This window comes from Salminus brasiliensis, chromosome 8, assembly GCF_030463535.1.
Source record: "Salminus brasiliensis chromosome 8, fSalBra1.hap2, whole genome shotgun sequence".
In the NCBI taxonomy this organism is placed as follows: Eukaryota; Metazoa; Chordata; class Actinopteri; order Characiformes; family Bryconidae; genus Salminus; species Salminus brasiliensis.
Genome location: NC_132885.1, coordinates 13244696 through 13268386, shown reverse-complemented (window position 1 = coordinate 13268386; position 23691 = coordinate 13244696). Strand labels below are relative to the sequence as shown.

General features: G+C 38.6%; 2 protein-coding genes and 1 long non-coding RNA gene across 3 annotated transcripts; all 3 read left to right on the top strand.

Annotated features, from left to right (window-relative positions):
* The first annotated feature begins 3386 nt into the window (after positions 1–3386).
* On the top strand, positions 3387–5707 carry LOC140560587 (uncharacterized). The gene is made up of 4 exons (XR_011979981.1): positions 3387–3495; positions 3883–4197; positions 4854–4972; positions 5192–5707. It is a non-coding gene; the product is annotated as an uncharacterized lncRNA (long non-coding RNA).
* Positions 5708–6207: 500 nt separating this feature from the next.
* cd28 (CD28 molecule) lies at positions 6208–8376 on the top strand. Its single transcript, XM_072685080.1, has 4 exons — positions 6208–6324; positions 6414–6758; positions 7623–7762; positions 7977–8376. Exons 1-4 carry the CDS (start codon positions 6276–6278, stop codon positions 8061–8063), a joined length of 621 nt encoding a protein of 206 aa, XP_072541181.1. The 5' UTR covers positions 6208–6275; the 3' UTR covers positions 8064–8376.
* A 9794-nt stretch (positions 8377–18170) lies between these two features.
* LOC140560585 (uncharacterized) lies at positions 18171–23691 on the top strand. The gene is made up of 6 exons (XM_072685079.1): positions 18171–18241; positions 19895–20212; positions 20416–20591; positions 21315–21365; positions 21537–21548; positions 22609–23691. The coding sequence occupies exons 1-6, from the start codon at positions 18187–18189 to the stop codon at positions 22738–22740; spliced, it is 744 nt and encodes a 247-aa protein (XP_072541180.1). The 5' UTR covers positions 18171–18186; the 3' UTR covers positions 22741–23691.

Here is a 23691-nt window from a genome sequence, read left to right as displayed (position 1 = left end):
CCAAGGACTCTAATTAGTGTAGCGCAGCACAGTCACCCAGACTGGGAATCGAACCCTCCATCTCACTGGCAGATAGTGGTGTAATCTGTTGCGCCACACCAACCACAAACTGGCTTAAAAGGCTGTGTGTATGTACATTTGAGGGGTGTAAATAAAATTCATTAGGATGTTACTGAACAGTTGGGGATTGCTTTTGAAAGACTTCTGAATCATTTCAAGGCCTTAAGAGTTGCCTATGCAAGCATTTTACATGGTGCATCCCACTGCAGCTCAAGCCCGGTTTTACTTGTTGTATGTGGGTGACATTCTAGAGTCAAGGGAAAGTCATTGAGATAACTGTATACGCTCACAATGTGTATAATCACACAGCAGTCTCACACTGCATTCTCTCCATCACATGTGTGATATAAGCAGTCTGTTTGTAGAGGAAGACAGGAGCACAGTAGTGATTGTGGTTGGAGGGTATAACCTAACCACATCTAACACACTTGATGAGTCATCACCTCAAGCAGTGAAACTGAGACCACTGCAATCTCAGCCTATTATCTTTTACCATCTCTGTACTCTACAGTAGATTGTTGTTTCAATAACAAAACATTCCTATATCCCTGTTTTGAGATCCCATCTCCTGTATTCATACTTTATATGAGGAAAGTATGAGAAAACAGGGCCAGAATTTAGATTGCATTAATAGGTATGGGCTGCATTTTGGAGACATAACTCTACTACTCTACTACTACTATTATTTCTGCTATTGAACTAATTAACCATTCATACTGTAACAGCTCTGTGGCGAAGAAATTTGATCTGTGGGTAGCCTGCCACCAAGTGGTTTGTACTTATCATTGCAAGGCCTCATGAAATGGGTACTTGCAGCATTACCACTAATTTTCTAGAAGTCCTAAGATTTGTAGAGGCCTGCTCATCCAGGGTTCCTTTTAAGAAAGAAGAGCACAGTGACCTGCCTGGATCTCCCATTGCACTCATTCCGATCGTGATGAAGTGCTTTAGGATAGTCTATATTTATGATTCACATCCAGGAGACTATTTGGACACTTTGGACCCTATGCAGTTTGCATACCATCAGAACCGGTCCACTGCCAATGCAATGCAATAGGGGCACCCCAGGACTGTGTGCTGAGCCCCCTGCTGTACACACTCTACACATATGACTGTGTGGCCTCCCAGAACACCAGCATCATCAATGACACTACAGTCTTTTGATTGATCACTGGTGGGAATGAGACAATATACAGGAGGGGGTGGCAGATCTAGTGGCTTGGTGTCAGGACAACAATCTGTCCCTTAACGCAGACAAGGCTTAGGAGATGATTGCTGAGCCGGGGGGTGGGGGGGCACAGTCCATCTGAGAAGCAGATTTCCCTTTACTACAGAACATTCACCCTACCAGGACCATTAGGATGGCACTAAACATCATCAGGAACAGTACACACCCTCAACACAGCCTCTTCAAACTTCTACCTTCAGGCCGACGCTACAGGAGTGTGAAGTCACTCAGGACAACCAGACTCACAAACAGTCTGTAACCACGTGCCATCAGCCTAGCCAGCATGCTCATATGGGGCTCTCACGGGTGGAATGTGGGCTAGGTGGGTTCCAGGTGGGCATGGGCTCTGAGTGGGTTTGTACATGTGTTATTACCCAGTTGGGCTTCCTAAATAGGCCCAATTATTACAGCCCACCTTTATCTCACATGGGTCATATCTAGGCCCCATGTGCATTGTACAACCCAGATGGGACCCATGTTTGACACCTCCTGGTCTCATCATTGACCCAAGTGGGCATCCATATGTGGGGCCAAGATGGAACATGAGGATAAAATTTTCTGGTTCCAAATTGTGCAACCCATACGGGCCTCACATGGGTATATTGGCTGGGAGGCTCCATCAACACACTGCCACTTCCATCATGGTGATTGAATGAACTCTGGCCAATACACACACACACACACACACACACACACACACACACACATCATAATAGAACTAGACACACTACATGTATTACATTTACTGCTGCTGTCATACTACTGTTTTCAGTAATGCATGGAGCTCTTTATGACTATGCTTTTTTATGCTTTTTGCATAATTCTGCACATGTAGCTTTACTGCCATGTTCTCGCACAATGCCACAGCAATGATTAATCTGATTGTGTCTCTAGTGTAATTATGTGCATAATCTTTAACTGATATTGTCTAAATAGTGTGTGTAATAATGTGCGTTAGTGGGTGACATGCAGAGTAAGACTTCCATTGTACAGTGTAACTGCCTGTTTACTGCACATGTGACAATAAAACTCTTGAATCTTCAATCTTTACACCAGATGTGGAACATTGCAGCGAGGATCTGATTGCATTCGGCCATAGGAGCATTAATGAGGTCGGCGCTGGATGATCAGTTCTAGATCATATACACCACTCCAACTCATCCCAAAGGTCTTGAATGAAGCTCCACAACTCAAGAGATTTCAGTCCCACTGCTCCAACATCCCAATGCACATTCATGGTGATCTGGGCTCATATCTGGCTTCTCCAGAGCATCCCATTCTATTGGATGCTTTTCTATGGAGATTATACAAACTGTGCACAACTAAATACATGTATCAGTAAGAGAAGCACTTTAAGGTAGCTGAATTCACACAATAGAAGGGATGTCTAAATACTTCTGAACATACAGTGTAAAACGGATGAGCGTCAATGACCTTATAATATTACTCAAAAGGATTTCAAAAATTTCCACGTTTGTTTTTTTTTGCCAAACCACACCAAATTTGAAACTAGTTTCTTTCCTTTGCCTCACACTTGTAAAAAAAAAGCAGCACAGGAAACTAAAATGTGTGCCAGAAAAGTAAAAAAAAATGAAAAGAAGAAGAAGAAGAAGAAAGGTTTCAGAAGAACTTCATGAAATGAGAAATAATTGATGATGTGACCAACGACAAGGAAAGTCGTGACTCATTTCTGAAAAGGTCCTCGGTCCCAACATCACTCCTTCAAAGCACGAGGACACATTTCCACAGGAGGGGTGGAAAATACAATAGACAGGGTGGGTATATATATATATATATATATATATATATATATATATATATATATATATATATATATTCCTCTTCTCTGCTTACTTTAATATTTGACGGGTGTAAATGTGAACACTGTGTTTTAATTACTATTATTAAGTTAAGTTATAATTATTAAGTTGACAGAGAAATGACTGAAATGTTGGTAACAAGGTAAATCATAAAAGTAAATTTGGTGCATCAAATCCACCTCCTTTGTAGGTTTCTTGACCTGCGAGTCCTCCCATGTGCGTCTAGAACAGGAACCAGGTATCTTTTTCAGTCACTTCTGAAAGGCAGCAATGCAGATATGCTCGACTGCTGGATCATTCGCATGACTGCAGTCTTCTCCGTCGTTTGTCCTGCATTTTCCCTCTCTAGCCGGAATAATGAGCAAGACTGCAAATCAGGCATTACAGGTTTGTGATTTTTCTGTTATTCAGTAAACTGATTTGCCCTGAATTCGTAGCAGATAGTAGCATTGCTAACAGCCAGGTGAACTGAACTACTCCTACTAAAGTGTCATACATCTACAACTACAAAACTGTACTCTGCTTATTCAAAGTTTACACATTAATATTAATGCAGCAAGACATATTTACTAGAACAAATTAGTAGTACACAACATCTCTATTAAGAAACTTTACTAACTAAACGTTTAAGACCCACAGCAAAAGGAAAAGGCACATTTAAGAGGTAAACAGAGAGCAGAAAGAAGGTGGCAGACCACATCCTGACTATAACAACACCCCTCCTGTTACCATACGATTACATGCAAACAACAGTGGATTCTATTGTGTTTACAGGCATTACCCTGCAAATACAGAGAGGAACTACAGTTGATGCCACTGCTTCAATCTACTGCCCAAATCTGAAAGAAGATGAGGAAAATGTTCACATCAGTCTACACAAGGACAAGTCTGAGATACACTCAACTAATTTCAATCGAACCCAACCATTAAACAGCAAAAAGTCCAGGAACAAGTTTCATGTATCCATTGAGAATTACACAGTTCATTATGTGATAAGCATGCCTGAAGTCAATGATACAGGCCTGTACTGTTGCAGAGTCTTGCATGGCACCGCTGACATCACAGCTCACACTTTGCTACTTGTTAAAGGTACTGTTTTAGATACAAACAGAGGGTAACCTGAACATTATCATATTTCAATTATATATATATATTGACATATTTATGTATAGACATATATTATATATGTCCAAATGTTTGTGAACACCCCTTATAATGAATGAATTCAGCTACTATAAGTTGTGCCCATTGCTGACAGAACCCAGGTGTGGACTAGAGGAGTATAAAGCCTCCCAGCATTGAGCTGTGGAACAGTGTAACTGTGTTCTCTGGAATGAAGTTGGTTCATCCAATACTATAGGGATGAGTTGGGGAGTTGGGGACAAGGTGGGGTGGTGACCATCCAACATTCTGGCACTGAATGTAGTCAGCAATGTTCTAGAATCTAGTAGCAGCAAAAGCAGCATCTCTCTTTTTTAATATCCTTGATTCAGAAGAAACACAGAATGAGCAGGTGTCTCAATACTTTTGTCCATATAGTGTACATACAAATTACAGCCTTACGCTCTAATGTAAGTTAATTTAATACGATTTCTGTTGCTTCATTCATCATGAATTGCAGACAACCAGTATTTTTTAATGATGTCAAAAAAAGGTAAACATGGAAAAACAAGGTTTTGTTCTGATAGCAACGATACAGCCTAAGAGTCTACATAAAAATTCTACTCTTATATTTTTACCTCTAGATTCACGCCAGTCCTGTGCAAATGAGGGAAGGCCAATGTCCTGGCTCATGCTGGCTGCAGGCTGTGGGCTATTTGCTTTGTACAACCTCATTGTCACAATGGTTGCCTGTTTCTTTGGTGTGAGTTCTCACACCTCACCATACATGCATACATACTTTGCAAACACTAGCACTGATGCATTCTACTTGTACAATGGGTATGCTTTTGTCTTTCTACTTCACACAATACACACATTATAGATGAAAAGATTACACACGTGAGGATGAGCAACAGGTTACATCCGTGCATCAGTGTGTTCTACACTAAGCTAACAACTGGTGTTTCTGTTTCTGAACCAGAGGAAACTCAAGCTCGCAGAGACGGAGAATCAGAGTGATTACTACAACACCAAGCCTGGAGAATTCAGGAGGGTCAGATGAGTTCGGATTCCCGCTCCAGCTGCCCCAGTGACCATGAAAATAAAAGAGCAATACTTTACATCATATGTTACACAGAGCTTATATACTTAGCGCTTATACTCATCTAGCCCTTATACAGTGTTGTATGTACAGTTCAGTGTATTTAATGAATTTAGTAGCTGCAGATGTATTGTGATCATCTTGTCATTACTCACTGTCCTGGAATACTGTAACTCATGTCTTGCATATATGAAAACCTTGCTTGCAAATGATATGTCAAAACTACCGATGTAAGAATACTCTAATTTCTGTGCATCTGTGCAGATGATAGACCTGGTATTTCAAACAATACCAAATTAAATCAATTAAATCAATTAAATCTTTTTTTATATATATAAGTGATCCAAAATGAAACATTGTGCTAATTAATATGAACTGTGGCATCATCAAAATAAGCAAATAAAATACTATTTGTTCCAACTCACTCGTGTCTCTCCCCTAGTCAGTTATAACACTACAAGCTTTCACTCATTCTTTTAGTTAAAGAAGAAAAAAACAGGGTGTGTGGCTTTGTCACACTCAGAACAATAGCGATATTCCATTTATTAAGCATTGAAAAACATGAGTATGCATAATGTGCAAATGCAAATAATACATTTCATGACTTAGCACAACTGTTTCGCAGAAATACCAATATTTGTTTCCATTTCTTGGTTATCAAAGTTTCGTTCTGAGTTACATTAAGCTGAGTTAAGCTGAGTGGCTGAGATCTGACGTGAGCTATGATCAGGTTTTATTCATTTTTGCTGATATGTTGCTTTTTTGCACTTGCACGTTCTATTTTCCCCTCAGTTAGCACCAAACATGGCTTTGCATATATCATGCAAATGCACAAATTCGCTCTATTGAGACAGTTACCGTCAGCCTGAGGTTTCCTGCCTGAGCAATGATGTCACATTTTCCACAATAGTTCTCAAGATTTCAAGCATAAAAAGACATAGGGCAATACCACCGGAGCTTTACAATGATTGCCATCCTGGTTCTAATGATCGTGGGCCTCCCACTGAGGAATGGTGAGTACCTGGAGTTCTAGCTTTGGCATTCTAATAGAAACATATTGACATTTCCTAACACCTTTGTCTTCCTTTTCCCCCCTCTCAAGCCTTGAGTGTTTCACAGCCATACTATGTAGTTGGGAGTCAGGGACAAGTGTCTTTGCATTGCATCTACAAGACCACAACACAGCCAGAGAAAATGCAAGTGTCCCTGTATAAGGGTCAGTATGGGCACGAAAGGATTTGCAGCGCTTCTGTCAACATGTCAGACCCTCACTTGGAGACAAAAGAGACGGTGAATTGCAGTGGTAGTGTAAGCAAAGACAGAGTGGAACTGACCGTCTTTGGCTTGAAGGGCGTGGACACTGACCTCTATCGATGCCGAGTGGAAATCATCTTCCCACCACCATACCTAAGCAAGTATGGGAATGGCACGCTGGTGTATATTCCAGGTAAGAAATTTAATATTGGCCTGAGTTGCTGGTTGTCTGTTCAACTACTTATCAGTTGAAGGGCCAATTTTCTGTCTGCTTCAGTCCATTGTGTTCACCTACAATGTCTGTTAACTGTTAACAGTGATAACAATTCCTTTTAAAACAGAATGCTCACAGTACAGCCTTCATCTCTAAATATAAGTCTGATGTTTTTAATATTTGGAAAGAAATGACAAATAACTGTAAATGCTATGTAATATATAAATAGGTGAGTGTAGTTTTACCCTGCAGTTCACCTCGTCTGAGCCTAATTTACATTCTCATTTTGAAATTCTGTATATACACTCATTGTATACACTCAGTTTGTTTACACACTCATTTCTTGACCATATATAAATGCATATATAGACATGATAGAGGCAAAAAGGTCTTACACACAACCCCAGTGCAGTCTATTAATTGTAGTATGTGAATTACTTCTGAGCAAAGTCCAACATATACAATAACAACTATAAATTGAACGCTGTAGGTGCAGACACACATCTTGTTATGACTCTAGAGGGAGCTAGAGGGCAAGCTAGGGTGGCAGGACTTTTGCTTAATTCCTTGATGTGCAGTCTGAAGGTTGTGTTTGATGCAGTGGAAACGGGGCTCCCCCGGCATCTGAATGGAGACAAATCAAAAGCCTGTCTTTGACGTCAATAACTCTGTGGATACTTTGAATTAAAGTCTTTGTTTTTATGTGTGAAAATCTAGTTTTCCATTTGGAAAAAAAAAAAAGTGTCTAATGACACCTCATAAATGTCATTCGACAGAAAACGGCTAGAGTGACCTCAGATGTATTTCCTGTTCTGAATATACTGCAATGTTTTTCCATTCTAGAGAGCCCAGACTGCCCCACTGAAAGGACTGAGGCCAGAATCCAGGATAAACCAGAGAGCACACCCATCCAACCCCCCTCATTAACCCTTATTCTACTCTGTGCAATTCTCATAACCACCACCATCGTCCTCATTCTACAGGTAAGATCACCTGTAGGATTTCAGATAATATATATAAGAAATTCATACTATGGTCACAGACATTGCCTGTATTTGCTGAATGTATGGTTGCTGGTCACCATCCTATGTGCGCTGCAATGGTAGAGGCAGTGTCTGCTGTATCAGCAGCTGTATTGTAATGTGGTATACAATAACCTTATAATTTCTTATACGTTGCTTGTATTTTTATGCACAGGTAATGAATATAATCCTGATACCACCGAAGTCCAGTCTCGTGCCTCAGAAAGTTCCACAGAAGGGTGATTACAGGAACTTCTGGTGATACGTACAGTATTCATCAGTGATCTTCAACTAATTCTGCATTATTACGGAAATACTACTTTTTTAATGTATCTGAAGGTAGCTAAAATTCAGTTTATTTATTTTTGTTTTTTAATAAATAAATAAAATAACAAGCAACAAACAAAATCCATACCATAAAATACAGTTTTAAATGTATTGATTGATTACAGCATCATCAACCGATTACTTTGGTTTAAGAGAGGTTTTAACTGTGTTAAACGACTGTATATTATTTCTCACAGGCTACTTTTTTGTGTGTGTTTAAGTGAAGTGTGTGCACTAGAACAATGTTTTTTAGCAGTTCTTGTGTAGTTTCTTGTGAAATGTCTTCCTAATGACATGTTGTTTCCTATGGAAGTATAATGTTGAATATTGGCAGGAACTGTCCTATGAGTGAAGTAAACTCGGTGAAACGAAACATGAGTTTGTTTCCTGTAAAAAGCCACCACTAATGTGTGCTGATTCCGTCATAACGTCTCAAACTGAGTCGGCCGAGTTTGATTCAAAGAACAATTGACTCAGAGTAGTAAATCCTCTCTGTCAGTCTCTGTAGGTGATTCAGTAAAACGTCAAAACAGCAGAGGTGACTTGGCAGTGATAGATGGCTGGTACATGATTGTGAAGGGTATCACTACTTAAAAAGACTGCTGATGTAATAACGCAGTAAAAGAGAGGACTATCTATGTAGAAACCTAAAGGGGTGGTTTCCCGGAGAGGACGTACGTTTTTCTTTTAAGTGGACAATCTTCAATCAAGATCTGAGACTCAACAATCCCAATCCCAAAGAATGTGTGTAAGGTTTTTTCTTTATCTAATGACCTGAAACTGAGTATTTACCACATATAACATACTGAGTATTACAATGCGACCATTGTACGAACAACTAATTCTCAGGTTAAAAAGCTGAAAAGTAGAGGATCATGAGTAAAAACAAAGTAACTGGTGCACCTGTTAGCCAATATATGGCATAGCCAATATGATACTCTGGGTTTGCTGTTACACACTGTAAGACATGAGAGCATTAAATCACAAGAGTGTGCGCAAGCCTTGTCAATCTATACCAATCATTGCCATAAAAGACCTTGTTTGAAACTGCATTAACTGTATGAACCAGACTTTTTAGAGACTGCTGCCCCCACCTGGCACCACTGTATGCTGTATGGTTTGCATTCTCATCACTTTTAGATGAATTATTTATAAACAGTAAACAGTTGAGGCAGAAAACACTGCCTGCTGTCACTGTCACTGCTGCTTACTTGTAAGTCTTGCATGCTGCTGAATACCTGTGGTCAAGTTCACTACACAGATATTACTCAGCAACACAGTCAAACACAACATAATGGAAAAAAGAGGAGATACACAAACCCTTTAACGCTTCCAAATGTTCCCTGATCTAGCTACCGAAACAGAAACTGTCTGTAATAGTTTAGAAAGTCTGCTTATTTGCAAACACTGCTGGTGTAATAAAGCAGTGGCTGAGAGGCGCTTCTGTCTGGAAACGTAAAGGGCCAGTTTCCAGACAGGAATTAGGTAAGCCTAGCTGGGGATTATTTTTCCTTCATTCTGATAGTCCTACACAAAACTTCTTTTTCTGTTCAACTTCAGCAGATAAACAGTATGTCAATCCCAACTGTCAATTTACGCATATATGTAGTGCTAGGTGACTGTTTTCCTTCCTGTTTCTCTTACAGAAAACACTAGTGTGCAGTTTGGGATCCACAAAATCAAACACAACCAGCACAGCTGAGATTAGACACAGGAGGAGAACAGAGTGTTTTCAAAGAAAAGACTGCAGTCAAAAGTTCTCAAACAGCTTAGAGAGATGAGATCCAAACAGCTCTGATGAAAATAAACTACAAAGGAATGGACAGAACATCCTGATTAGTAGATTATGTGGGTGTCAGGGAAGCTAAAGGTACAGAATCTATGAGAAATGTGAAATTAGAAATGAACAGTCAAACAGTTTTTTTTCTTTACAAAAACACTCTTTTGCAGGAAATGACATCATTATTTAGATCACCCCCCCCCCACACACACACACACACACACACAGTCAGTTTAACAGAAACAGGAAGGCAGAAAACTCATTTTTGCTGTTAGCCGAGTTTCTGGCTAACATATGACACTGTTATCACGCTGTCAGCATTGCCAAACATGCCAGCCCAGTGTTCTACATTATTTAGGGAGATAATAAAAACTTGACTTCAACATTTCATGAAAATTCAATTTAGAATTTACAATTTAGAAATCAGAAAGCGAAGAAATATAGAAAATAAAGTGTGGGCTGGGAGACGTTTCATTCATATTTTGTGTACAAATTGTGCCTAAACTATTAATGTAATATAAATAATATTATTGTCCAACACTCATTCAATAAAGATTGTTGTTTGGGAAAAAATAACTTGTGAAATGTATCTCCAATTCTAGCATGACCCATATAGGTAAATATTGCAGGGATAATACAGCTAACTAGAGTTAGAGTCAGAATCAGAATTAGAGTTAGAATTCACAAATACACTGAAAAGAGCCGGTTCAAAAGAACATTCTGTTTACAAATTGGACATCACTATCCCCCAGCCTTCTAGTCCTGTGGTTAACCACTAGGCAAGTGCTTTGATGTGAGTGTACATTTTCAGCAGAAAGAATGTGTCTCAAAAGGCTTCCTGGTCACACATTTTTTTTGCCAATGCTACATAACATTGTTTTTCCCACTTCAGAGTAACAAGACACATTTGTACAGAATGTGTGGCGTATGGAGTTGTAATTATCTGTAAAACTGAATGTAAAATTCTGAATTTAAACGCCATTATTGTCTATTACTCTTCTACAAACCTTAAATTTCAGTTTTAGGCGATGCGAGACAGAATTTTAAATAACAATTATATTTAGATTTTTTATTTTTTATTTTCACACTTCAAATGGCATGATTCCATGCTCTCAACTCCATAATGGTGGGTTGAAAAGGCTATTGCAGAGTAGTTGAAAGATAAAGAAAAAATACAAGATACATGAATACAAATATAAATAAAAATAAACTAAGAAAACTGTTGAAGAGAGTAAAATTGTGACAACAGAGGAGGTAATAGATCAGGATGAAAGAGCATGATCGTGCATAGTAGGGTAAAACTAGAAACACACCATTGAAATATACCAAGGAAAACAGTGAACAAAGAGAATACAATAAAAACAAAAAGGTTACAAATACTGTAAAAGAAACAAGGAACAGCTGGGACCAATGATGAGAGGGCAGAGGCACAGATAAACCAGAGGTAAAAGGAATGACTGTGTGAAGCAGTGAACCAGAACAAAAGAAAATAAAAGTACATAATTGCCCAGAGACACGGAGGAAGGTGAACAAGAATGTAAAACCAGCCAAGAATAAATTAGGGAGAGATCATTAGATAATCAAAAGATAACGGCATCATGAGCTGTTATCTTTTGATTTTTTGCATCTGTGCTGTTTTTGTAGCTGCAATTCACTGGTTGTTGTTTACAGGTGACTTAAACTTGACTAAAGCTTTTTTTAAAGAAATGTGCAGTTGTTCGACATACTTATGTACTTATGGCATTTGTGTTTATGCTGCTGCCACACAACAAACCATGCTGGCACTGGTGCGAGCTCTTCATACTGTTCAAGCCTGCCCCGCTGCAGCTCCAGCTTTCTGTTCTTTGTTTCTGACAGAAGTGGAATCCGCCAACGTCTTCTGCTGTTGTAGCCCATCTGTCTCAAGGTTGGACAGCCACTTGCCACAATGGTACACAGCAGTTCAAACTATTCCGACCATTGGAGAAATGTCATGACACAATCATGTCAACATGGAGCAGAATCTCAAAGAAATGTTCCCAACATCTTGTGAAACCCATGCTCTGAAGAACTAAGCTATTTTGGAGAACAAATACAGACCCTAATTAGTATTAGACTAGTGTTCCTAATAAAGTGCTTGACGAGTCATCATCATGTATTTAATGCTGACTACTGGTACATCTTTCCACTGTTTGAACAGTCCTGTTTTTTGTCAAAAGTTCTACTTAATATCATCTCAGGGAGATTTTCCTGCCTTTGCTTTTTATAAAGTGGCTTTGTGACGAAGCTTATGGTAAAAAGAGCACTATTCAACTACTGTCCACCTGTCAGTGACTGCATTAGCCAGTGTTCGCACCACACAAGGTTACGTTTACGTGCAGCACAAATGGCAAATTGATATTGCTTGTCAGTAATAAACCATATCTTTTAGATCACCTAGACATGATCTACACATGAAAACATGAGAGTTTTCTGTGTGCCTCATCTGTTTTTGCTAACCCAATCTGAAAAACAATAAGTGTGATGTACAAGGCCTCATATAATCGCAAACCTGACACTTTCAACAGGATATGAGGTGGACATTTTCATGTAGACTTGCAGTCACTTTATCTTATTGTAACTGAACCACAAACATCCTGACCACAATTGGGGCAGCTCAAAAAAGAAAAAAACATGTAAATAGCTTACCTCAACATTTCAGGCATCCTGAAGACTTTAAATCGTTTGACAGAACTTGAATGAAAAAGCGGAACACTGTCATATCAACAGTCTGAAGCAATGCTTACAGGGGTGTCAGGATGCATGTTTGGAACCATTATCGTCTACCAATAAATAATTTATCAGTTTTTTATAAATGTATTTATAGATTTGCCTTTACAACACACCCCTTACTATGAAATAATGAGTATGTGTACACATCTTTTCCAGCTGCAGACAATTATAGAGATGTAAAACGTTCAAACAGTGATAATGTGTTTCCAATGTGCTTGAAATACACTGTTAAGTAATAACATTAGCATCACCTGTCTAATACTGAGTAGGTCCCCATTGTGCCACCACAACAGATCTGACCATTCAAGGAATGGACTTCATAAGACCACTGAAAGTGTCCTGTGGTATCTGGCACCAAGACGTTAAAACAGATCCTTTAAATACTGGGCGTTGTGAGGTGGGGCCTTCATGGACAAGCCTTAGGTGCCCATGACTTTTTACTGACGACTGCATACCAGAAAAATCCCACAATACCTGCCTGATGATTTGGAGATGTTCTGACCCAGCCGTCTAGCCATCACAATTTGGCTCTTGTCAAAGTAGCTCAGATTATTATGCTTCAGCATTTTCCTGTTTTTAACACATCACCTTCAAGAACTGACTGTTTAGTTGCTGCCTGATATATCCCATCCCACAGTAGATTAAGATAATCAATGTTATTCACTTTAGCTGTCACTTTAACTGGTGCTAATGTAATGACTGATTGGTGCATGACATGATGTTATGATGTGTAAAGTTAAAACCTCACTCTCTAAAGAAAAGGTTCTATAAGGGTTCATTTAAGGGAACAGTAATTGTACCATCCAAAAGCATGACTATGAGTTACCTGCCTCCTGTAATACATGCGCAAACCAGCCACCACCTCTTTTCAAATGATCCAACGTGCCCTGATGCTTACGGGCGAGCAGACGTCCAGCATCACACTGAAGTGAAATAAGGAAACAAGGAGACATCTACTCACGCGGAGAGAGCCAGGGCAATTGTGCTCTCTCAGGCTCTAGCTGCTGATGGCAGGCAGCATGACCCAGATTTCTAAACCAGCAATCCTTGGGCAACGGTGGCAGCGCATTAGTCCGCTGGACCTTACATGTAAACTATTAATTAAAAATCAATATTGTGTTTTTGAGAATCAATACAGAATTGCAAAATGGGATACTTCAATATATTCATATTTTATATATTTAAGCATATGTAAGCATGTTTAGCACACAGGAAACTGAGAAGCAAATCTTTGAACCTTTGAACTAAATATGAACAGTTTCCGTTTTACTTAAGTTCCTGCAAAACACATACTTTACACATACCAGAATTCCTAAATACTGAAGAAGCTGTTAAATATCTTCACTCTGATAATGTTTTTTTAAGGAAGTATGTAAGAGTTAGTTCTAAGAGTGTTTTAAGGTTATAAGGATTTTAAGGTTTCATAAGTTTTAAAGAACCATCATCGGATGTAAAGATTATGTACCAATTTAAAGATTCTTCACACTCACAAATCTCTTTACAAGCATGTTTTTTATGCAACCAAAAATGGTTCCTTCTATAGCATTTTTAACAACTTGTGGTGTCCTGAATACTGCTGCCACTTCAACCATTGCACATCTTTTTCTAATCATAGCTAATTCAAGTCTGTAATCTTCTAACATCTCTGAATTTCCTTTTATTGCTTTATCTCAAATCTGCACACATAGAACCAAGGCACATACGCTGTCTGCATAGAAAAACAGCTCTGATGCTACAGATAACCGAACTACCAAACAGAAAGACAAAATCTTTAAAAGTTGGTCTTTTGAACCCTCAAGAGGAGACAAGAGAGGAGAGTCTTCTTTTATTCTGCTGGATGATGTGGAAAAGCATGTGCATATGATTAGAATGAACTCATCTCTCCAAATCTCTCCAAATCATTTAGAGTGCATGGTTCTTACTTGAGGTCTGCCCTCTTCAGTTTTTTATTGCAACGCTTTTCAACAGAGTCAAGATCAGGGGACTGGGAGCGCCACTGCTAAACCTTGATTCTGTGAATAACCATTATACATATATTTAAAGCACTGGAATGCTAGAAAGTCCTGGCATAGCTATAGCCTCCAGGGTGTGGCAAGATCTAATCCATGATGCCATTAATCCTAATAGGTTCTTTAATTCCAAATCTCCACTACATCACAGGTCCTCCTACCATACTTCCAAAGACTGTATTCTTTGCAAAGTTCTCTGCAAAGGTACATTTGGTGCTTATAACTATTAAGTTATGTTTTTGTCTCACTGTACAACATTGTACCAATCAAAGTCTTGCAGTCATTTACTTTTGGGATATTGACATCAGAAGCATTGTACATAGTCGTGAAGACTAGATGAGCCCAGGTGATATGGGGAGAGAGCGAGATCTTTGACAGCTACAAATTATTGATTCATTCATTTACACTACATTACATGTCCAAATGTTTGTGGACACCCCTTCCAATGAAAGCATTCAGCTACTTTAAATTGCACCCACTAGCGCTCTATCCAATGCTTTTGGGATGAGTTGGTGACAATTGTAGCATGCTCAATTCAACCACTGTATGTATTTTTGGGAAGTGGGAGGAATGTGTGTATCCAGAGGAAACCTACACGGACACAAATATGTTATACCATAAATGTAAAGCTATGACCCTCGCTGGTCAGGGTTAACCTGACTAGAGTTTAGACTCCCGGGTTGAACCCACCACTTTCCTCAGCATTGTCAGGTCGGGCCCAAGAAAATATTCTGTGACATAGGCCTACATTTTTTTAATGCAATTTTTTTATTTTATATAAAGCTATGGCATGATAATCACAATAAAGCAATGTAACAAATCACACTGTGATGGTACACATGATCACACGTGAGCTCCTCCACTTGTCCGCATTACACTTAACGCTGTGTGTAGCCTGCTAAACGTTGCCTTATTCGTAATTTTTTTTATCTTATATTGTAACCTAAATGAAACGTTTAATGTGTCCAGTGGTGTTATTCATTTGCAGCAACCTGAGCATTTGCACAAGCCTATAGCCTATTTAATTTGTTTTGATTAGACTACCATTTATTTAATATGCTACTATAGGCCTTTATTAGTTCAAGAATATCTGATGTTATCTTGGTTTATTTTGTATGTCAATTAGGATATTGTTGTTGGCCTATTGCAGTTTAATGATTGTGCAATGCATAGGCTTATTTTGCTGATTTTTATTTTTTGCACTTAGGCTATATGCTTAATACTGTATAAAAATGTCATTCAGACATCATTATTGTAGCCAGTTTTGCCGATGTTTAGGCCTGTGGATCATTGTTCACACTGTTGGTGTTTTAATCATTTGGAGTTCCTTTCTTAATAAACTTTTTGTTTTTAAATCATAGGCCTGTGCTTCTTCCGTGTTGCACTGTTCATTATATATTACATCATTACAGACATTCTAACAACTCAGAATTATAGTTAAAAGGTCAGTTTTAACAGTCTACTTACTAAAAAATGTTGGGTTTAAATCGGGCTCGGCTCCTAGTGACAGTTTACAGAACGTGCGTATGCTCGGGTAGGGTCGGGCTGGAAGTTTTAGACTTTTTAGTCTAAAAGTTTTAGACTTTTAGACTCCAGACACAGTCCAGACACTACCTGTACTGGGCAAACAGCAGGAAAATCCCCATAGACAGGGCACCAATCTATTGCAGGGTATCACACACACTCATTCACTCACACCTTGGGGCAATTTAGCAATTTATCTACCATGTGTGTTTTGGGAAGGAGGGAGGAAACAAGGAAACAAGGCGAGCACACATCAAACTCCTCACAGACAGAGACCAAAGCAAGGATTTATACCCACAACCCCAAGACCCTGAAGTGTGTGACACACACCGCCCACTGCACCCACCTATGCTGTCTTTCATCAGACACCTCAAAACCATTAAGCACAAGTGAGAGAGGGGGAGTTTAGTGAGCTTATTGGAACATGTAGAGTGGAAGCAGCAACAATCATCAACCATGTTGTAAAAGGTGGTGTAACTGTGGTACATTTAGCATTAAAGTAGTGAATAGTAAGAATAATGAACTTCAAATCATCCTCTTTATAGACATCACACAGTGTCTTCTGCTTAATAGAGGGAATGGTACAAATGCACGTTTGTATTTTACAGAACCAGGGCCTTCTTAAGGAGGGTTAAGCCATTTTGACTTGTTAATGGTTACTGATGTTAGTATGAATAAAGCTGGAGTACACAACACTGTCATGCGCTTGTTTTGTATTTGAAATGAATTATATTATTTAATATGCTGCATTTTACAGTAGCTATACTTTATGTCTAAATGTTTGTGGACACCCTTTCTAATAAATGTATTTAGCTACTTTAAGTTGCAACCATTGCAGAAAGCTTGTCTAGTCCCTCTAGAGAAGTACTGCCAACAGAACAAGACTCTTCAGAGCAGCTAAATATGAACCTATTGGCACCATGTCTAATGCCAGGCATGGACTAAAAGGGTATTAAGCCCCCTAGCATTGAGCTGTGGAGCAGTGGAACTGTGTTCTCTGGAATTGGAAGAATTATGGATCCATCTAATACTTTTAGGATTAGTTGGGAATTTCAGGATGAGGTAGGGTGATAAACATACCACATCCTGACCTTACTAACGCTCTTTTCGCTGAATGCAATCAAACCCTCACAGCAATGTTTATCAATCTAGTAGAAAGCCTTCACTGGAGAGTAGAGACGGTTACTCCAACAAAAGCAGGATGAAAGCTTATTTAATACCACTGATTTCTGAAGAAACAAATGAATGAGCAGGTGTCCTGATACTTTTGTCTATATAGTGTATGTATAACTCTCTCTGTACGACTCAATGTTAAACTCAATATACACAACTGACCATATAACTATAAGGCACAGGTGATGGCAATAATGAGGGACCAGAACCAGAATGTGTCTCTTATAGGTTACGTGACAGACACACACACACACACACACACACACACACACACACACAAAAAAAAATTACACAAAAATAAAAGGTGATTGATCACATTTTTGTTTGTATTTCCAAATAAAACCTAACTTCATTAGCGTTAGTGCTTTCTCAAACCCGTTTTAATCCTCGCATGGAAAAGTGACTTTGCATCATAGTCTTTCAGTAGCAATATATGGAAAGTGTAGGTGTTTGATATGACAGCTTTTGCAAGGTGTTTTCCTTCCAACCAAATACCTATTTCAGAAAAGCCACCCACACACGTCTTTACCAACTTCCAGTCAGAAAAAAGGAAGTTAATCTAAATAAAAATGAACATTATAAAAGCACTGGGAGAAATGATTAATGTACCTGTATGACATATCAAGTACCAGCTGATACTGGGTTTGGTGATAACTGTACAATCACTAAACTAGATCACCAAGTCAGTCAGTCTGCCTCAGAGATCAGGCAAACAGTTCCTGCCATTTCCTGTTTTTTTTTTTTTTATTCAGTCACAGTATACAGAGGAGCTCTGCATGCACACACACATACACACACACACACACCGCTGTAAAGCTGACATGTCTGTCAGGTTCTTTATCCCTCTGCTAAGTCTTTATCTGTCCTTTCAAAAAGGTAAGTGGCGAAACAGCAAAGGGCACATTATTTCTCTCATGCTCTACTTTTAGTACTGTTCTGTGTGTCTATGAATCTGTGAGATATGAACTGAATGTATGTTTATGGGAAATTTAAAGTGATGTGGACAGTGGCCGCTCAATTACGTTTATGAAGGCACATTTGTTGTGTGTGAGAAATACTACTTAAAGAGTAACAGAAGTACAAAAGATAGTTTACTAGTTTAGTTACTTTATTCATACCTGTTAAGTGTTGTTCTTAGTTGATTTTCAGTGTATTGTAGGCATGTTTTGTCTTAATAGAGACATTGTAAGATGAAAATGGATCTGCCTTATCTGTCTAAGGAGCTTAATTACAATTCCTTTTACATTTCCATCTGATTTTATGCACAAATGTAAATCTTATCTTGAGCTTCTTGCACTATAATCCTTATAATACTTGTTAAGTAGCTGAAATGTGTACCAACTGATTTAGACCTCAGAAGATTTCATGAACTATAACATATTACCTTATGTACTAAAATCTTAGGATCTGGCTAAAAGCATATTTAAATATCTATGAACAATGCAAATCCTGAAATTATGGATTAGGTATGGAATTGTTAACACATGTTTTCCATGTTTTCATCACTAAATTAATTATAAGGATTATAGTAAATTAAAAAGTAAAATAGTTAATTCTGTGAATGGCAGTTCAGGTTGCAGGACCTTCCAGTACACAACTACAGGACTTGCTCACTTGCACCAATCACACCGTGGTAGTTCATACCATGGTATGTCCAAACTCCTAAATCAAGTGGTCGCACCATGGTATGAACTACTACGGTATGATGGGTGCACTTAGGAAGTTAGAAGCTTGGGCATACTCAACACTAAACAATACCAACATTCACTAATTCCACTCTACAGATAACTATACCGCTACAAACACACACACACACACACACACACACACACACACATATTTTCTGACATCTGCACTCTACAGATAACGTCTAACTAGCTCATGAATACACCTACTGCACATATGGCGATTCATACCACTCATATCATAATGGTAAGGATACACTACATGGACACCTGGGACACCTGGGACACCTACACATGGGACACCTACACATTACACCTAAAGGAGCTTTTATGACATCCCATTTTAAATCCATGGAAATGACTATGGAGTCGGTTTCCCTTTGCAGCTCTAACAGCAGGTTTGAAACTCTACAGCTATTAAGTCAGCATAGTGTTTTTGTGCACTATGGGCTGCACTCAGCACTCGGTCACTGCTGTGCTTTCTAAACACTTTCACTTTTCAATAACACCACTTACAGTTGATACTGGAATGTCTAGGAGGGAAGAAATTTATGAACTTGTTACAACTTGTTACAACTGTAACATCCTATTACAGTCCCACGCTGGATTTCAGTGAACCCTTTAGAACGACCCATCCCTTCAAAAATGTGTGTAAAGACAGACTGCATGGATAGTTAGATTCTTGATTCTGTGCATTTGTCGTGATAGGACTGAATGAAACACTTAATTCAATGATTAAGAAGTGTCCCAATACTTTTGTCCATAAAGTGTATGTTAACAATTCTTAAATAAATGTGCTTTATTTGGATCTTTTTCTAAATGATGTGTTTGTTTGTTTGTTCAGTTCGGACAGATGCTGAACTCAATTTGACCACTGTTCTGCAGTACAACTTGAACAAGCCGGACTCAGTTAGTGTTGTATGCCAGTATGATTGGCAAGAAGGCTGGGACATGGTTGTGAAGCTGCTTGACAACTCAAATACAGTTTGCGAGACATCGAAAGTCAAAAGATGTAAATGGTCACAAAAGAAGAACCAGACCGAGTTCACCCTGAAAAATCTTACTTTTGCACAGAAAAATCTATTCTATCACTGTGAAGTTTTCCGACGCAGCCCTCTCCCAATAATCAAGGGAAAGGGGGTACATTTTAGGTTATTTCCAGGTAAGTGAGGCCACTTTAAACTATGCATTTGAGTGACGTTATGAAGATTGTTTTGAATAGCCTTGAGATTTTTTACTTTAACTTAAATGAGAATAGTATAAAACTGAACACATGCACTTCAGTCAGTAATCACTTATCACTGTATGACTGGATGTGCCCAGAATCACAGCTAAACAATTGTCCTTCTTTGTCTTCATGTGTAGAAACACACATTCTTCCTAATACTTCATGGATCAGTGTGGATCCCGACAATGTTTGCCACCCTCCGGAAAGTAACAGCCATACTGACACTCTCATCTGGGTCTGGGCTCTGATTGGGCTGATGCTCCTGTTGTGTCTCTACAGCCTGATTATCACCACTCTCTACATCAAGCTGAAGGTAACTCCAATATCTGGCTGTTTCTATTGAATGTTTGGTTCTCCTGACTCTTATGTCTTAGAACATCTTCCAAATCTGCACAGAACTCACTCATGCTATCGAACTACAGCCAAACCAATCATTAATAATACAATACTGGCGGGTGCAAGAATGGGAAGGCAAACAGAGCATCTAATCCACAAGTTAGTGGCTCTGAATTGATTTAGATATTTATTTTATTCATTTTTCATATTTACACCTTTACACCTTTAGCAAGTTATTAAGCTAAGATAAACTTGGCTTCTTGCTCAAAGCATGCCTAAAGTTTAGTCAGGCACATTTACATCTACTTATGCCTTTTGGTTTGCCTCCCAGAATTGTTGACTGATGGCTATGATATGTAAGATTTACCCAGAAACACTGCAAAATCATGCCCAGAAACCAATGGCGGATCAGGATGATGATGTACAGTAACTGCATGATTAGGCCCCACACCTGCAGCAAGGGAACTAATAAACAGCTTGTTTTCAGCAATTTTCCTAAATTTATTCTTGACCAAAAGCCTGCAGTTTTAAACTGCAGAATTGTTTGCAGCTATACTCTTATAATGATGGATCCTATTGTTCTCATAAATTGGACAAATGCCAAATAAGAAAATATTGGGGAATGTCAGAACCTTTGGTTAATTTCTTCCTTAGATCGGTTGGCAAATAAGACCCATTGTCTTTTTGTATTTCTCTCCAGATTAAAAGGTCTGAATACATCAACGACACATTGACTTATGTTCCAATGCAGGTAGGAAACTTGTTCTTTCAAGAACACAGCTGAAGACAGTAATGAATTATATGATTCTAAAACAATATAATGTAATATTATCTTACAGATCTGAAAAAGATGAGCAAACTGTGTAAGAAATGATTTTATCAGTAAAATACTTTTTTTGTGTCCTTTTTATTGCAAAACCAGGTCAAACCCAAGGTAAGATACACATTAAAGCATTTACAGATCACTCTATCTTTTTAAACATATTAGCAGCAGGCAAACGTCCTCTTAAACTCCCAGGAAAAAAAAATCTCACTTGAGACTCTACAAGTACTTTTAGTTAGCGAACATAACCACTCAGTGTCCCTACGCAGTTAAGGTGCATTGGCCCTGTACAACCTGTCCAGTTACTTTCTCTTAAATGTATACAATTGGACCATGTTGTACCTTAAAAGGTAGACGTATATCTACCTATCTAAGATCGACTAAACTTATACAAGTATAATAATGACTACATCAAGTTTGGTTTTAGTGAGAACAGTGAAATTAAGCCAAAATGGAATGTGTCTCAAATATCTAGGCCAAGAAGCTAACAGAGTTACATCTGATTAAAAAGCACACATTGCAGTGTTTGAGAACCCATGATGTAGATTACCTCAAGGTACACAAGTCTTTGTGCAGCAGTTACAGACTTTGCCCATTCTCAGATGCTTCTAAAGAGCTCATTTGCTCCTCATGGAGAGCCTTTCCTATTACGTTAAAGACACAGCACACACCTGGTCCAGAGGAACCGCACAAGGTGACACAACCATTGTAAGTGTCTCGACTCTTATCGCTGAGAGGTTACAAGTTCCCTAGCAGGCAGCAGCCATTCACGGTCAAGAGTCCAAGACAGCACAATTGGTTTAGCTCTCTCTGGGTGTGTAGAATGGCCCTTCTTCTCCGGCAAAGCTCAATTTTAGAAAATGTTTTAGACATGCTGTCTGTTAGCTGACATAGTGGAACTAGAGGTAAGCTTCCTCCTCCAAGCATGTTGAGGTGTCTTGTGACATTGAATAAGCAGCACACGTGCCAGCCGTCACCCTCCCTGCATGGTAGCAATGTTTGTGATAGTTATCGATAGGAAGTGGAACTGGACAGGATTTACACCAGGGGGAAAATAACAACTAGAAAAGTGCATGAGTAGGAGTGTGTATGTTAACTGTTTATCATGTTTTTTTCCACTAACTTTAGCACTAATATTGTGGCCTACCCTTAACCTACTAACCTCTTTCAGAAGCAAGTGAGACGGCATGATGCAGATAAGAACGCAGAGTACGTGGATATGCGTAAAGTTTACCCACAGGGAGGACCCATCAGAGATATGAACTACAACTCTCATCAGATTCCTGCTGGTTTTACCATGTGATCCACCTTCATGTATAAATACACATCATGCAGCCTATGGTGTACTCACCAAAACAGCCAGTCACATCCACACTAGCCTCACTGCTGTGAAGACAACATATTACGATAAGAAAGATACATATACTTTCAGACATTACTGTTACATAGCAGTGAACTGTATACATTTGGTTTGCCTTTAAATGACTCAAAAGTGTACGCCAATCAGCCATAACATTAAAACCCACTAACAGGTCAAGTTACTTACATTGACTGATCTCATTACATACATAATTATATACAGTAAAACTAGCTTACTACAAATGCTTTGATAACTGTCCATTTACTGGAAATAATAAGTTAAGGAATATAATATAAGGTAGAATATATAAAATAAGCAAAGAAGATATTTTCAAATAAAGCAAGTACAGAAAATATGTACTGATAACACATATGTACTGATAACACATATATAAGAATATAAGAATAAAATAGTCATATTTACACTAACACTTACACAAAAAGCAATATAATGTGGATATTAAAATAATATAATGTGGGATGTAGAGATGAGTTGTTAAGTGCAACAAGTGCAAAGTGGACTGAGCAGGAGGTTATAATAATTGTAATAAATGATTATGTACAGTGAAAAGTCTTGTTTGGCACTTGTCAAGGGGTAAATCTACATATTAGGCAGTTGGTGAACAGTACATTCTTTAAGTTAAGTGTAAGTGTGTAAGTGTTGGAGGTCAAGCAAATGGGCAAGCACACAGATCCGAACAAGGAGGACTTCAGAAGATTAGGCAGGTGGTCTTAATGTTATGGCTGATCAGTGTATATTGCTGTACTTTATTGTTGTAATTGTATTACTGTGTTTCCTCTGCCAATGTATTATAGTGGCTTGGGCTCAATTTTATGTTTAGATATTTTGCCCAATATACTATATGTTAAGCTATATGTTATATTTGTTTTTGAA